This window comes from Heptranchias perlo, chromosome 32, assembly GCF_035084215.1.
Source record: "Heptranchias perlo isolate sHepPer1 chromosome 32, sHepPer1.hap1, whole genome shotgun sequence".
NCBI lineage: Eukaryota > Metazoa > Chordata > Chondrichthyes > Hexanchiformes > Hexanchidae > Heptranchias > Heptranchias perlo.
In genome coordinates this window covers 17,856,461-17,871,065 of record NC_090356.1, presented here as the reverse complement: position 1 = coordinate 17,871,065, position 14,605 = coordinate 17,856,461, and the positions used below count along the sequence as shown (strand labels likewise).

The following is a 14,605-nucleotide window of genomic DNA, read 5'->3' as shown; positions in this document are numbered from 1 at the left end:
TTATTCTCATAAGATTTTTGACCTAACGTCTCAATGCAGCCCTTTTGAAAAAAAGTTGGAAGCTATGGGAATAAATTTTGTTTTGGGGTTTTTCTACCCTACTTACTATAGATTTTTTAGACCATTATTTTAGATCACTCTTGTAGTTCAGTTTCAACTGCCTTTACCTTCTGGAGTATCTTCATTAGCCTTGATATCTAAGGTAAGATTTTGTGCCCAAAATAATGAAACCTTTCTGTTAATTACATTAGCTACTGGCAATTATTCTTTGGCTCCTTTGGATCGCTCTCCCATCTTCAAGAAGTGGTAAAGCATGAAAACAGACCTTCTACAGGTTTAAAATATTTAGCAAATGTATTGATCAAGCAAATAACTAACTAATAATAAACAAAACATATATAAACAATAGAAATCCTTTTATCAAGCTCCTTGAGAGGAAAACAATCAATGGCTGCTATCTAAATACTTATAGATAACTTTTATATTTGCAATGTTTCTTGTGTTTCTTGTCATCGTGGGTGCTCTGATTTATATCTCTTGCATGTTCCAAAGTGAATCAAATATTCAAACAGCTGCATAAATATCCCCAAAACAGTTACTAGTACTTCCTGGATGTGAATAACTGTTGCCCACATTTCAAAACAACTGACTATGATACATTCAACTGAACAAATCAATCTGTACTTGTTCGATTGTAGCTTGGCTCATCTCTCAAGCTTTGCAGACAACCGCTGGTGAGTGGACTTTGCAGGGTAACAGCCTTATTCTGGTCATAACCAAAGGCAGCAACGAGATTACACATCACACAATCGGTAAAAACACGTTTATTGGACTCCTGATAATTCAAACATCAGTAAGACTGACAGAAAATTCTGGGCTATAACTGGGTAGGATTTGCACCTGGAGATTGGAGTACGTTCAAAGGCCAAATCCAGGCCATATAATGCAGCATTGTAATTCTGTTGCAATATATTGAAAACAATTTCATATTGGTGTCTTCAGGAGAGAAATTAAAAATCCCTTATACGTAGATTGGTATACACTGTCTGCATCCGGTATCAGGGGCTTGTATCAGATTTGCATTCATGAAAACAAAAAGCAAATAAAAAGTTGAAGTCATAACCGTTTACATTCTCTAAAGTCGTTAATGGATCGGGGATTGAAAACCGCATTATTCTGAATTACCACGTACATTCCCGAGGTGTGCAGTGCTAATATATTGTGAGTGACGAGAGACAGTAAGTAGGGTTTCTACTCTTAACCAGCTGTCACATACAATCTGTACCATTGCAAATAAACCATAGACAGCCTGTCAACGTCACTTGCAGGATAATAAATATGCAAATAAAAATTCAATCATCCAGGCTTACTGGAGATCAATTTTGATTTTTTTTTACCAAAAGCCAATATTGATAGTCCAAAAATACCCCTTAAACCTGCAACCGAAAGGACAACTGATTGGACTACAATGCAAGCAGGAAATGAGAATTCCATGGAGTGTTTCAAATCATGAAGACAAATGTCCAACGGATCCTAAAAGCGTTGCCGGGTTTATCGCTACATTTATTAAGAAATGTTCACGCGGCAACTATGCTGTTACCGGGGCAACCGCGAGTGTTCTAAAGCTGCACTTAACCTTTTTAGATACAATTTGTTACAACAAACTGATACACGTCAGAAGGACTCAACGGAACACAGAGCAGCAGATGTTTATGCAACAGGCACTTACAATTCGAAACATTGAATTGGCTTCAGTTAATTGGAAGTTACCTGTCAACACGCACACACAGAAAACTGCCACCTGAGTCAGGCACTGGAGTGCAAACTGCCCCAGTAAATCAGAATTAGAGGGAATGTAAGATGAGTTGAAGGAAGTTGACTAACAAAACAAATGTAGGGAGACCGGTGGAAAAGTGAAAAATATTCCAGAAAGTGAGAGGCTGCAATCAAAATTATCCCCGTGCAAAGGGAAACACAGGCCAACGTGGTTAAGTAAGGATGTAAAACCCAGAAGGTAAGTCACTTTTTTTTTCTTGCCAATTTTCTTCCTCTATTGAAGGAGCTTTCTCTTCACAGGTGCTAGTTATCCCCCAGTACTTTGTCCAAATGGCTACTTTTCATGTGGGGGCCTGGACAGTAACTTTCAGTGAAGCCACTTGACCATAGGGGAAGGGGGTTCTCAGCTAGGCCTGCTCCTACCCTTACCCAAAGCACACGCAGCAGGAGTCGCTGAGTAGTGCTTAGGAGTAGGAACTCTGGACAGTTTTACCCTTCATAACCCGTGGATACGGCAGCCAATTGTAGCACTCTTATGGAAACTAACTCAGCATAGACCAAGGAACAAACTTGGGATCTTTGTAGTCTGTATGGCTCAGCTACCCTGTCTGAAGCAGCTTTAAACCCTTTTTACAACGGTTTGTAGAAATATGGAATTCTCTTTCACCCAAAAGCCTGTGAACACTGGGACACTTGGAGCTTTCAAGACTAAGATCGCTAGATTTTTGTTGCGTAAGGGTATCAAGGGATATGGAGCTAAGGTGGGTAAATGGATTTGAGGTACTGATCAGCCATGGTCTAATTGAATGGCAGAGCAGGCTTGAGGGGTTGAATGGCCTATTCTTGTTCAACTTAGAGAACCAAGCTGAATACGGAAAGTACAGAGATCATCTAACAAAGGGAATGAGGGGTAAAGAGAGAGTATGAGAATAGGTTAACAGCTAACATAAAAGGAACCCAAAATATAAATAGTAAAAGGGTAGTCAAAGTGTGGGGCCGATTAAGGACAAAAAAGATCTTCTTGTGGAGGCAGAGGTACTAAATGAATACTTCGCATCAGTCTTCACCAGAGAAGAGGATGTTGCCAATGTAGCAGTAAAGGAGGAGGTAATAGGATAAGATAAAAATAGATAAAAGAGGAGGTACTTAAAAGGTTGGCAGTACTCAAAGTAGAAAATTCACCTTGGCCAGATGGGATGCATCCGAGGTTACTGAGGGAAGGGTAGAAATTGCAGAGGATCTGGCCATAATCTTCCACCTCCTTAGATACAGTGCCAGAGGATTGCAAATGTTACACCCCTGTTCAAAAAAGGGGAGATGGATAAACCCAGCAATTACAGGCCAGTCGAACGTCGATGGTGGGGAAACTTTTATTAGAGACAATTAATCCAGGACAAAATTAATTGCACTTGGAAAAGTACGGACTGATAAATGAAAGTTTGCATGGATTTGTTAAAGAAAAATAGCGTTTGACTAACTTGATTGAGTTCTTTGATGAAGTAACGGAGAGGGTAGAGTGGTTGATGTGTATATGGACTTTCAAAAGGCATTTGATAAAGTACTAGATAATAGAATTGTTAGCAAAATTAAAGCCGATGGGATTAAAAGGTACATTGGCAGCACGGATACAAAACTGGCTAAGGGACAGAAAGCACAGTTGTGGTGAACAGTTGTTTTTCAGACTGGAGGGAAGTATAAAGTGGTGTTCCCCAGGGATCGGTATTAGGACCTCTGTTCTTTTTGGTATATGTTAATAACCTGGACTTGGTTTACAGAGTATAATTTCAAAGTTTGCAGATGACATGAAACTCAGAAATGTAGTAACAATGTGGAGGATAGTAACAGACTTCAGGAGGACATAGACAGATTGGTGAAATGGGCAGACACATGGCAGATGAAATTGAACACAGAGAAGTGTGAAGTGATACATTTTGGTAGGAAGAATGAGAAGGGGCAATATAAACTAAATGGTAAAATGGTACAATTTTAAAGGGGATGCACAAATGGAGAGACCTGGGGGTGTATGTACACAAATCTTTGATGATGACAGAACAAGTTGAGAAAGCTGTTAAAGCATATAGGATCCTGGGCATTATTAATAGGGCCATAGAGCACAAAAGCAAGGAAGTTACGCTAAACCTTTATGAAACACTGGTTAGGCCTCAGCTGGAGTATTGTGTTCAATTCTGGGCACCACACTTTAGGAAGGATGTCAAGGCCTTAGAGAGGATGCAGAAGATATTTACTAGAATGGTACCAGGGATGAGGGACTTCAGTTATGTGGAGAGACTGGAGAAGCTGGGGTTGTTCTCCTTTAAAGTGGAGAAGTTTAAGAGACTTGATAGAGGTGTTCAAAATAATGTACGGTTTTGATAGAGTAAATAAGGAGAAATTGTTTCCAGTGGCAGAAAGGTTGAGAACACAAATTTAAGGTAATTGGCAAAAGAACCAGAGGCGACACGAGGAAACTATATTTTAACGCAGCGAGTTATGATGATCTGGAATGCACTGCCTGAAAGGATGGTGGAAGCAGATTTAATAGTGACTTTCAAAAGGGAAATGGATAAATACTCGAAGGGGAAAATTCTCAGGGCTATGGGGAAAAAGCAAGGGGGAGTGGGACTGACTGGATAGGTCCTTCAAAGAGCCGGCACAGGCACAATGGGCTGAATGGCCTCCTTCTGTGCTGTATCATACTATCAAACTTTTTTTTTTAATTCTGAAAAGAAACAGAATTCACACACAACTGCTGCTTGTTACGAGTTTCTAGTTCTATTTATTTTTTTAGTTTGGAGGCTCAAGTACAAGATGTACATTTCAATTTTTAAGCTTTACAAAAAAACCCTTTCATTCCTCAAAATATTGACACGGGAGAACCTTAAAGGCAAATATGTTAGAACTTGTAGAATTTCAGGACAGTTTATATCACATCTTTTCTATAGTACAATACTGAACATACAACCCTTGTTCCTTGGAAAGATATCAACTGGTATTATAACATTTGTGAGTCTGCATCTCCATCTCGCCATAGTTGTCTGTAGGTCGATTTCTGTTCCTTGCTTTACATTTTACATAAATGTAAACAGTGTCTTTGAACAAAAAAAAGCCAGGTTGGGGTTGTGTTAACCATTGTGACCAATAAAAATGAAAGTATAAAGATGCCTTTTAGTAAATGTTCCTCGTGTTTGATTGTGAAATAAGCCTTTGTGTAGTATGAACTAGGTTTACAAGCTAAAACATAGCATTTTTTACAATTTTGACAGGGTTAGAATGGCTTTTAAACATGAAGAATAGTTTAGGCAAATTTTAATGGGACAAATTAAAGAACTGAACAAAAGATAAGAAAATAATGTAACCGAAACTGACAGTGCTTTGCTTTTGTCAGTTAGCTCTAAGAATCAATAAGGTTGCTGTCTTTTCTTCAAAGCTTCTGCCAGATTAGTTAGCAGAGCTTCCTGGCTTGATCTGTCTGCAAGTGACGCCACAGACCTGTGAAACAAATGAACAACAGTTAGCTTGGAGAAGGACTGCACAATCGTCTGCTGTGAAAATCAAATCTGCCAGAACTCGGTGGTTTTAAAGATGCAACAAAACGGATGACTAAAGGTGGTGTCATCACAGGTGCATGGTGCAATTACAGGGCGACTGTGGCCACCAGCTAAGCTGCTTCGTTTTCCCTGGATTCCAACCTGCTCCTCCACGGTTGTTGCTGCAAGTCCTGAAGGATAGGCCCATTATACCATCTCCATTCCACCGGACTACAGCGCATACTTAAAGTATCTCATGAATCAACGTTGGCTCTTTTCTAAAAGGTCACTTTGGAAGATGCAAATTCATTCATTTCTCCATTTAAATTCTCTGTGTTAAATTCTGTAAAGTTGACAGTTTAGTGAAAAAGTTATAAATCTAGGAAATGCCAACATATCTACTAAAGAGGGGACTAGAAAGTAGGATGTATATTTACTTCCTCGTTTCAGATTAGCAAGTCCTACATTTTGGACAGATTCTGCAAAAACTAGGCAAACAGCCCGAATTAGGAATTCGAGTGAACTTTCTGTACAGGGACGGTTAAGATGGGAGTTGAAAAGTGACCATTTATTAAATTAATATTTGTCACATGCTCCAGTGTAAAAACTATTAGAGTCCATGGGTCCTCATCTCCTGGCTCACACTATGTAATACAAAATTACCATTGTTCAAATATTAGCTCTGATGTCCAATACACCCACATGAAGAATGGTTGTAGGTACTACATGGTCTGCTGAAAAGCAACATGAGGTTTAGTAGCAAATTAATAAAAAGGTTAATTGATTTTCATCATGTTGTAAGGTGGATTATTATGGTATTTAATCCACCAAACAGAATCCAGCTACAGAACTACTTCTGCCACCGAAAGATTCCAATGCACCCACTGACCTAAACTAAACTCAGTTCAATTTCTCACCTCATCTAATTTAGTAATTTAGGCAGTGAAGTCAGGATGACCTTTCAGATAGTAGGGATAGAGATCAAGAATCTGGCTCGTGCTGCAAGTGTAATTTGCCTCCTACTAACTTACAGCTTGATCCTTTATCACTGGAAAACAGAGGGGCTTGTATTTAAATAATCTGAACAGCGATATAAGTTCACTTATGCACATACCTCCTGAACACTTGCTACTTAAACACTCGAGCATCATTACAGTGAACTCGGATAAAACACATCTCACAATAACGCAACTTTGATAAAATGTGAATGATGCAGAGAAATGGTTGCAGGCAACCAAAGGAACTGCACCCCGAACAGCCCTTTAATATCACTGATGTTGTGCTTTCACTGGAGGTTCCTAGTAAACCCAGGGCCTTTGGCGAAGTGTAATGTGGGAATGCACTCTGGAACCCTGGGGTCAGTATTGTCCCAGGCAATACAGGTTTAACAGTCTGAAGAACAAGGCATTTCCCCCAAAGAGGAACAAGGCTTCCCCTTGTACTTTTCCAAACATCACTCCTTTTAAAAAGTCTGATTGTACAGAGAACCTTGCAATGCTGGGAAATTTCATCTTCAGCTCAGCATTTAATAGTATCCTTTTGGCATTCAAAGATTAATGCTGATCAGAGCCCCAGAGTGACTGGCATCTCCCTTTTCAGGAGAGGAGACAAGAGAAGTGGTGCAAAAAAAAACCCAATCCTGTATCCTGAGCACATCTGCAGCTAACAAGAATGACCTAATAGTTCCATCTACTACAGTTCTTTAATATTTTAGAGACACATTTAGATCAAACACGACAACAACTTAAGATGAGGAAACCAAATAACTGGAGACTGGTGCAAATGTTGAGATAAAGCCGATGAACAGAATGGGACAATCGTAGAGTTTAGAGATTATGTATATTGATCAGATGTGCAAACTCCAAAGTGAGAATAACTGAACTAATGCTGACCAGATTAGAGTTGTTGAATGGTTTGTGTGTGCAGCAGTAACATGTACCATTGTAAGGGTCAGAACTGCTGTACGGTTTGTGTGTGCAAGTGTAGCAGTAAGGTTTATTCAAAAGTTGAAAGCGAAAGGCAAACATTTTCACTTATGGGGTGACCGTTGGAATATGATCAGTTTAGGGTCTGGAAGAGACTCGCAGTTATGCAAAAATCATTTGCTTTGGAAGACAAAGAAAGTTAATTAAAAAAAAACCTGAAAATTGTCAGTCATGAAGACTAATCACATATTGGTAACATTCCTTACTGTATCTTTAGCCCTTTTCAAAACCAAATACTGCACAAATTACTGTCTCCACTGAGATCCACTACATGCATGACAAACCATGCTGGGAACTCCCAAACTAAAGTTTATGTGTAATCACTTCATCTCTTTCAATCTGACTCATCCACTTGGCAACATTTCTTCCACCAAGCAGCCTTTTTATTTTTGCCATGCAACAGCAAGCAGCCATTCAAGGTCATTCTTCCGTTAAGCACAGAAAGGATATCCATCTCAAGTGAGATGTAACATTTCTTCTTCTGCATATTATGAACAGGCATAAGCATTTCCTGAATTCCTTGTGCAGGATTTGTTTAGCAATGTCAGAATGAATGTAATAAGCTTGGGACTCAATCATTCACTCATGAATCAAAACTGCCGAAACTCATTTCACTTAGTAACCCTAGCAGCCACAAAGAGGACCTTTACCCCACTTCTCTGTACTAAATACAGGTCAAAAGAATCAAAGGTGGACACCCGCACTCAGCCATCCTGCTAAAATATGTGTTACCTGTGGCCTCAAATGGGCAGTGTCAATTCTAATGCAACTTGTACACAGATCTGCACAAGCAGTGAGGAATAATGCATTAAAACCTAAACAGCAGTGAGGAGCATTACACTGAAACCTTTTTAACCAACAATGAGGGGCATTCGACAAACATTTTTTTGATATCACTTTTTAGAAGAACTGGTACAGTTGGAGTATTTTCTTCCCCCTCCAGTTTTCTTTTAAAAGCACTGCCTCCCGCTGGAGTACAATTCATAGCAGCCAGCCACCTCTGGTCAAACAACCTTTGTTCATGTGTGACCTGGACAGGGATGTTAGGCTATTTGAACATGAACAGCACTGCCAACCTTGATCCCATCCACACACTTTCTAGCAGGACAATTGGATAGTGATCAGCAGCAGGAACCATTCCCTCCCCTCCACCCCCAGATCATCAGCTAATTCAGCACAGTCCAGGGATCGAACCTGGGACCTTGCTGCTCTATGATTCAGTACTAGTACTACCTTCTAATTCTGCTTGGGTTTGACCGTGAACAGTGAAGGACATTGGGATGCTTTGCTACATTAAAGGTGCTATACAAGCACAAGTTTCTGCTGCACCCAGGGCAATGCATTTACCAACAGGGACAATACTTGAGGAAAACCAATTCAGCTGGAAATGTCAGGACTGATAATATCCATCCATATTTTGAACAGTCTAAACAAAAAAAGTGAATGGGTTATACAAATTAGTAAAACAGTCCATGAGAATTAACTTGTTCCCTCATGGAATTCATTAGTTTAAAAATATGAACATGCATCAAATGGAAGGTCCTTCACAACTTAGAACTTGTCCATATAAAAGCTCTTGATTGTACCATAACAAATTACATACAAACTTTCAACACAACCAATGTACAAGATCTAAAGTTATTGAAGCACTTTTACAGACCATGTGTTGCAAGTGTTGTGTTCAGTCCGCAGTAGAAAAGCAGCAATTGCCTTGGGTGAGGTGGGTTAAGGGTTAGATTTACCAGTAAAAGTTCATGCAAAGACAAAAGGCTGATCATCTCAGCCCAGTTAAGTTGTGGTTAATCACATTGTAAGCCTCACAGGCAGATACCTGGGCACTTAATTATCAGGCTGGATGAAGATCTGGCGCTGGGTCAGTACTTGAGACAGTTCCCTCTGTAACTGCTTAAGCTTTTGGGTGTCTGGTAAATCATCAACTGATCTATAAAAAGGTTTTATTTTTACATGAAAGTCAAGGAGAAAAGAAGAAATGAAATTCAGAAAAATGAACAATAAAATTAATAAGATCAAGAAGAGGAGACAGCTAATACAAACCTGTAGAATGCTATTATTTTTCATATACCAATCACATTTTATTTTTGGATAAGTCATTCTCAAAAATGAGAAGCTAAAGCTCCTGAACTGAACTTTTATAAGTTGTCTGATTTATTTTCAATAGCACAATTCAACCACTGATTTCCCCCCCGCCCCCACCATGGCACAGACCTCACTGGAGTCACAGGACTCCCATCAATAACTGGACATGGATAGAAGTCCCAAACAAATATTACCTATGGTAGGTATCTTCTTCAGCATCCCCTAAAATAAATCGCCTAAACAAAGCCTACACAAACAGGAACCTTACGAGAAGGGTAGGTAAAATCATCCAGGGCACTGCACCTTTAAGAACTTTATGCCATGGGCTGCATCATAATCAGGGCCTCAGCCCCTCTGATCCCACACAGGACCTCAGCCCCATTATATTTATTAGGCTATGAACACCGACAAAACACAAGAAGAAAATAAAATGGGTCCAGCCTCAGGTCAGAGATAGAAACAAGGGGTAGGATAGTGGGATCAAGAAAAGGGAGGGACAAGAGAAATATTTTTTTTTAAATCCATGTGCAATTTGGGTGGGGTGAGCTGCTGAAGAAGAGATACTCAGGCTTCTGTGCACATTTTAACTCATCAGCTGGAAGGGAAATCCTTCCGATTACACCCTGAACAGGTCTGGTCAGTATCTGTGCCAAAACTGGAGACCAGCAGCATGACTTGCATAGAACTCAGGGCTTAACCTCAACTTTTTTGGAACGTGTGGTGAATAAGTTTTACATGGGCAAATAATGAGTGGACACCACTGTATTTTAAAATATGTGTTCCCAATAAATCGCATTGTTCAAACAAAGCCTCTCAGTAGTAGCGGTGGTGTATGTACAAGAACAGGAGCCTACATCTGAACGCTGGAGTTCATTTGGAAAAGTAACAATCACATCCTAGTAATAGTTTTTCCCTCTGCTCCTCTCACTATCTGATATCAAACACAGCAGCTCTCGCCTCGCCAGGAGAACACTCTCTGCACCCTGAAACTGGTCTATTTCCTCCACCTCTTGGTAGTGCTTCCTCAACTCACTCATGAAGGAAACAGTCATTAGTGAAGCGTCATTACCATGAAGCCTGTGGTTTCATTGAACATCTAGATACATGTTTTAACTACATAAATATTATGTATAAGCTAACAGCAAATTAGTCCATTAAACTTGAAGCTTTTAAATTTAAATTAAACAGTGTATGGTGCACACACTTTCTATCAAAGGTGAAGATTCAAACTGAACATTAAATATTACAAACTTTTAATACAGATAATTAGAAATATAAAGTCACGGATAGAAAGAAAAAGAAGATCCTGGGATAATTTTTTGTTGTTGCGCTCCCTGGTGGGAAGCCTTATCTGCTGAAAGTGCTCATCAGAAATTCAGAAGTGCACTGTCCACGATTTGTTGATGCTTATTTTAAATGTTTGGAAAATCGTGGGCAGTCTTTGCCTGAATTCCTAAAGTGTGCTCTTGGCGGGCAAGGCTCCCCAACGGGAGCACAAGCAGAAAGTTAGCCCTTTTATGTCCTTAGCTTGGAATGTATGCGACTGTGGTGCATTACCCCTCTTCAATGTCTCTGCAGCCTTCGACACGGTTGACCCCACCAACTTCCTCCAATGCCTCCTCTTCGTTGTCCAGCCCAGTGGGACTGCCCTCGCTTGGTTCCACTCTTACCGTTACAAATATAGCCACTGCATCTCCAGCAATAAAATGTCTTCCTGCTCTACCTCCCTCGACCCCTCCACTGCCTGTGTTGTCAGACTGCTTGTCCAACATCCAGTCTTGGACGAGCCACAATTTCTTCCAGCTAAGCATAGGGAAGGCCAAAGCCATCGTCTTTAGTCTGCGCCACAAATTCTGTACCTTTGCCACCGATTTCTGTCCCACACCAAGTGCCGCTCACCTGTCACCCCGTCCTTACTCATCTATGTTATGACCTGGTACCCCAAAGTCTCAAATTTAAAAATGTCACCCTCTTGTTTAAATCTGTTGCCCATCCCCATCTCTAACATCCTCCAACCCCCCACAACTGAACCCTCCATTCATCTGGTTCTGGGCTCTTGTGGACCCCTAAGTCCATGTTGTGGAATTCCCTCCCTAAAACTCTCCATCTTCCTTACCGTGAAGACTCTTAAAATCTACCTCTTTGACCAAGGTTTTGTCACCCGTTCTAATATTTGGCTCAGTGTCCATTATTTGATTACACCTCTGTGAAGCATCTAAGGACATTTTTCTACATAAAGGTGCTATATAAATACAAGCTACTGCTTAAAACTGGCCTCGCTTCTACATAAAATTTAAACAAGAATATAATTTCATACATTACCTTAGTCCGTTAACAATATCCTTTGTTTTCCCAAAGTAGATATCATTCAATGTACTTCTGATCTTGTTTTCCATATCCTATGAAACAGAAATGTTAAAATGTATAATTCAAATCATCCAGATACAAAGACAAGGCTTCTCATCTGTTACTCCATCATTGCAGCTTAATCTTACTGCCAGCTAACTATAATTAATGGACCCCTCTCCACAAGTATTACGGTTCTGATGGGTGTTGGCAGAGCAGTGCAGTACCAACTCTCAGTGCCAGAGTTTAATTCCCCACATATTCAATTTCAACCTCAGCTGTGCTATCAGGGTGATGCCAGGTTTAAGGCGGTGCACTTCCCTGTGATGGGAGAAATGTATGGGGGGAAAAACAAAAAAGGTAGCAAAGTCCCGATTGGGTTGTTACCACGCACCCCTTTCTGCCGTGCAATGAACAGCGTAACTGGAGCCAGTCTAAAGCATGGGAACACCCCAGAGTGGTCTGGAATCTTAACCTCATGTCTGGCGACTCCTGCATGTCAGGAAGTCCTTCTGATGTTCACTGAAAGGGCATTCAGCAGTACACTCCAGCTGGCCTGCATGTCTGTCATTATCCTCCAGACACCCAACCTCTCAGCAGCAGAAGTACATGCTCCAGAAAGGACCTACCATAAAGGGAGATAAATCAGGAAATCCCTCAAGTACTGTGCTCCTTATTGGAGAGTAAAGACCATCAGGAAATAAAATTACTTGTGGTTAAGCTGGATGAAGTTGATTTGACTCCATTTTTGAATTTTCAGAGTTTACAATTTGAAAAAGAAAACTGGTACACAGTTAGAGATATACCACTTAAGCTCTACTGCTTTACATTAGAGTAACAGAGTCTACAGCACAAACAAACCATTCGGCCAAACTGGTCTATGCTGGCTTTTATGCTCCACAGGAGCCTCCTCCCAAACCACCTTCATCTAACCCAAATAGCTTATAGCTACGCTGGCATTTAAAGGATTGTATGGGGGTAGGGTGGGGGAGTACTTTCAGTATAAAGCAGTTCCCCACAGCTCTGTGTAAGGGGAGCTTTTGTCATTTCTTTTCAATGACACCAAGGAGCTGTGAACCTTCTTTTCTAATCTTAAGAAAAACCCACTATGGGTACATGTATCAGTTTATATATTTAGACTGAAGGCATTATTAACTCCATTCCATCCACAGTAGAGTGAAACCCCCATGTATCCACCAGAATTTTTACTGGACAAACCCTCAGTACAGCCCACTAAACCCTGAAACAACTCCTCTGCCTGACATTAATCAACTTTACAGTCCAAGAAATTGTTTTAAATCACTGCATTAAGAATGCAGAGGGCATCTCTATACCTCCAGAATTTCATGTGATATCAAGTCATTGCTCGTCATCTGCAATAAAAATCAAACTATCACAATTCCTTATAGCAGCATCCTCCACTCCATGTGATTTTCAATTATTCTGTAATTAAGAACTTTATGAATCATGGAGGAGCATTCAACTGGATCTCGAACTTTCCTGCCTTTGATTTCACTCCCTTACCTCCAAGATTGTTACAAATATATCTTTTCAGTAAAATATTTTTGCTAATTTAAATCCTACTACCCTGAGGTAATATTTATGGTTCATCCTATCCAAGCATTTAATACTTTATACACCTCTAGAAGATTTTCTTTTAACCCTCTTCGCTCTAGACCATAGAGCTGGAGCTTCTCTAGTCTTTACTCAGAACTCATCCCCCTCCTGTTGCTTTTCTGTGCTTATTATCTAACGCATGCATGTCTCTTTTGAAGTAGTGACCAGAATTGTGCACAGTAGGCAGGTGAAATATACAAGGTGCATTATAAACTCTGTAGGCTTATAATACACTGTTCTCTGTATCTCAACATTTGATTTGCTTTAAATGCTTCGCCACATTATCTTGACATTGAAAGTGACGAGTCTTGTCACTCCCAGGCCAGTTTCTAATTCTCTGTGTTAATTCTGTTCCCTTCATTCTAAATCTGTGCATTTTTTGATCCAATACTTTACATCTGTTAATATTAAATTTCATTTGCCATTTGTCAGCACAATTGCATAATTGATCTAAATTTTTCTACAAATCATGAACTGCATACCCAATGTAAATTTAACAAGCTTATAATTGGTTTCTGCATCCAGGTAAGTTAGATAAGAAGAGTACAAGCACCAATCCCTGCAGTACTCCACTCAATACTAGTCTGACACTAACCTCTCACTGGGCCACACATTTTCCTACTTTTTAAAAATCTAATCCAGTGCCATGTTCTAATGTCGATTCCCTTGGATTTGAGTTTTATTAGACTTCATTCATGTGGGACCTTATCAAAGGCTTTCTGAAACTCCAAAGCCTATAACTATTATTGGGAGTTCTACAATCTACTTTCATTTGCAACATCCTCAAAGGAATCAAGGAAATAGAACAGTTTTTCACATGGCTTGAAACACTCAGGTCAAACATAGTGTAACTTTTTTTCACCACCAGGGGACACTATTGGTCCTCCTTGCATGCAATACATTCTTGTTAGGTCAATTTAATTGTAGCCAGCTTGCACTCTGTAGCTGTGCTATTGAACTTTCCAAAGAATTTTGGCTCATAGAATAATAAATATCTGTTTTGTGTACGAGCCAGAGTTCTGTGGAAAATTTTATAGTACAGCTACAGAACACAGGCAAGCCACAGTGACGTCGTCCTTCCCAGACTGTGCTCCATGAAAGCAAAGTTATTCTCCTGGTAGTGTAAAAAGATTGTAATGCTACAAGCTGGATTCTTTCACACTGCAGAAAAACGTGAGTCAGCCAGTGGGAGCAGTTTTTTTTTATTTTTTAAGGTGACTTGGTCAACCTTTAATGATGTCTCTTCCAATAATTAAC

General features: G+C 40.0%; 1 protein-coding gene across 2 annotated transcripts in view; it reads right to left on the bottom strand.

The window, feature by feature from the left end:
• Positions 1 to 4,529: 4,529 nt before the first annotated feature.
• capzb (capping actin protein of muscle Z-line subunit beta) overlaps positions 4,530 to 14,605 on the bottom strand; it is an 85,200-nt gene continuing 75,124 nt past the window's right edge. The window contains exons 8-10 of one of the 2 annotated variants that reach the window (XM_067970512.1): positions 11,708 to 11,784; positions 9,120 to 9,230; positions 5,176 to 5,265 (exon numbers count right to left, since the gene is read on the bottom strand). In XM_067970512.1, the coding sequence (XP_067826613.1) occupies positions 9,128 to 9,230; positions 11,708 to 11,784 (180 nt within the window). In that variant the 3' untranslated portion in view covers positions 5,176 to 5,265; positions 9,120 to 9,127. Of the gene's footprint in view, positions 5,266 to 9,119; positions 9,231 to 11,707; positions 11,785 to 14,605 lie in introns of both variants that reach the window. The other variant, XM_067970513.1, reaches the window with a different exon arrangement.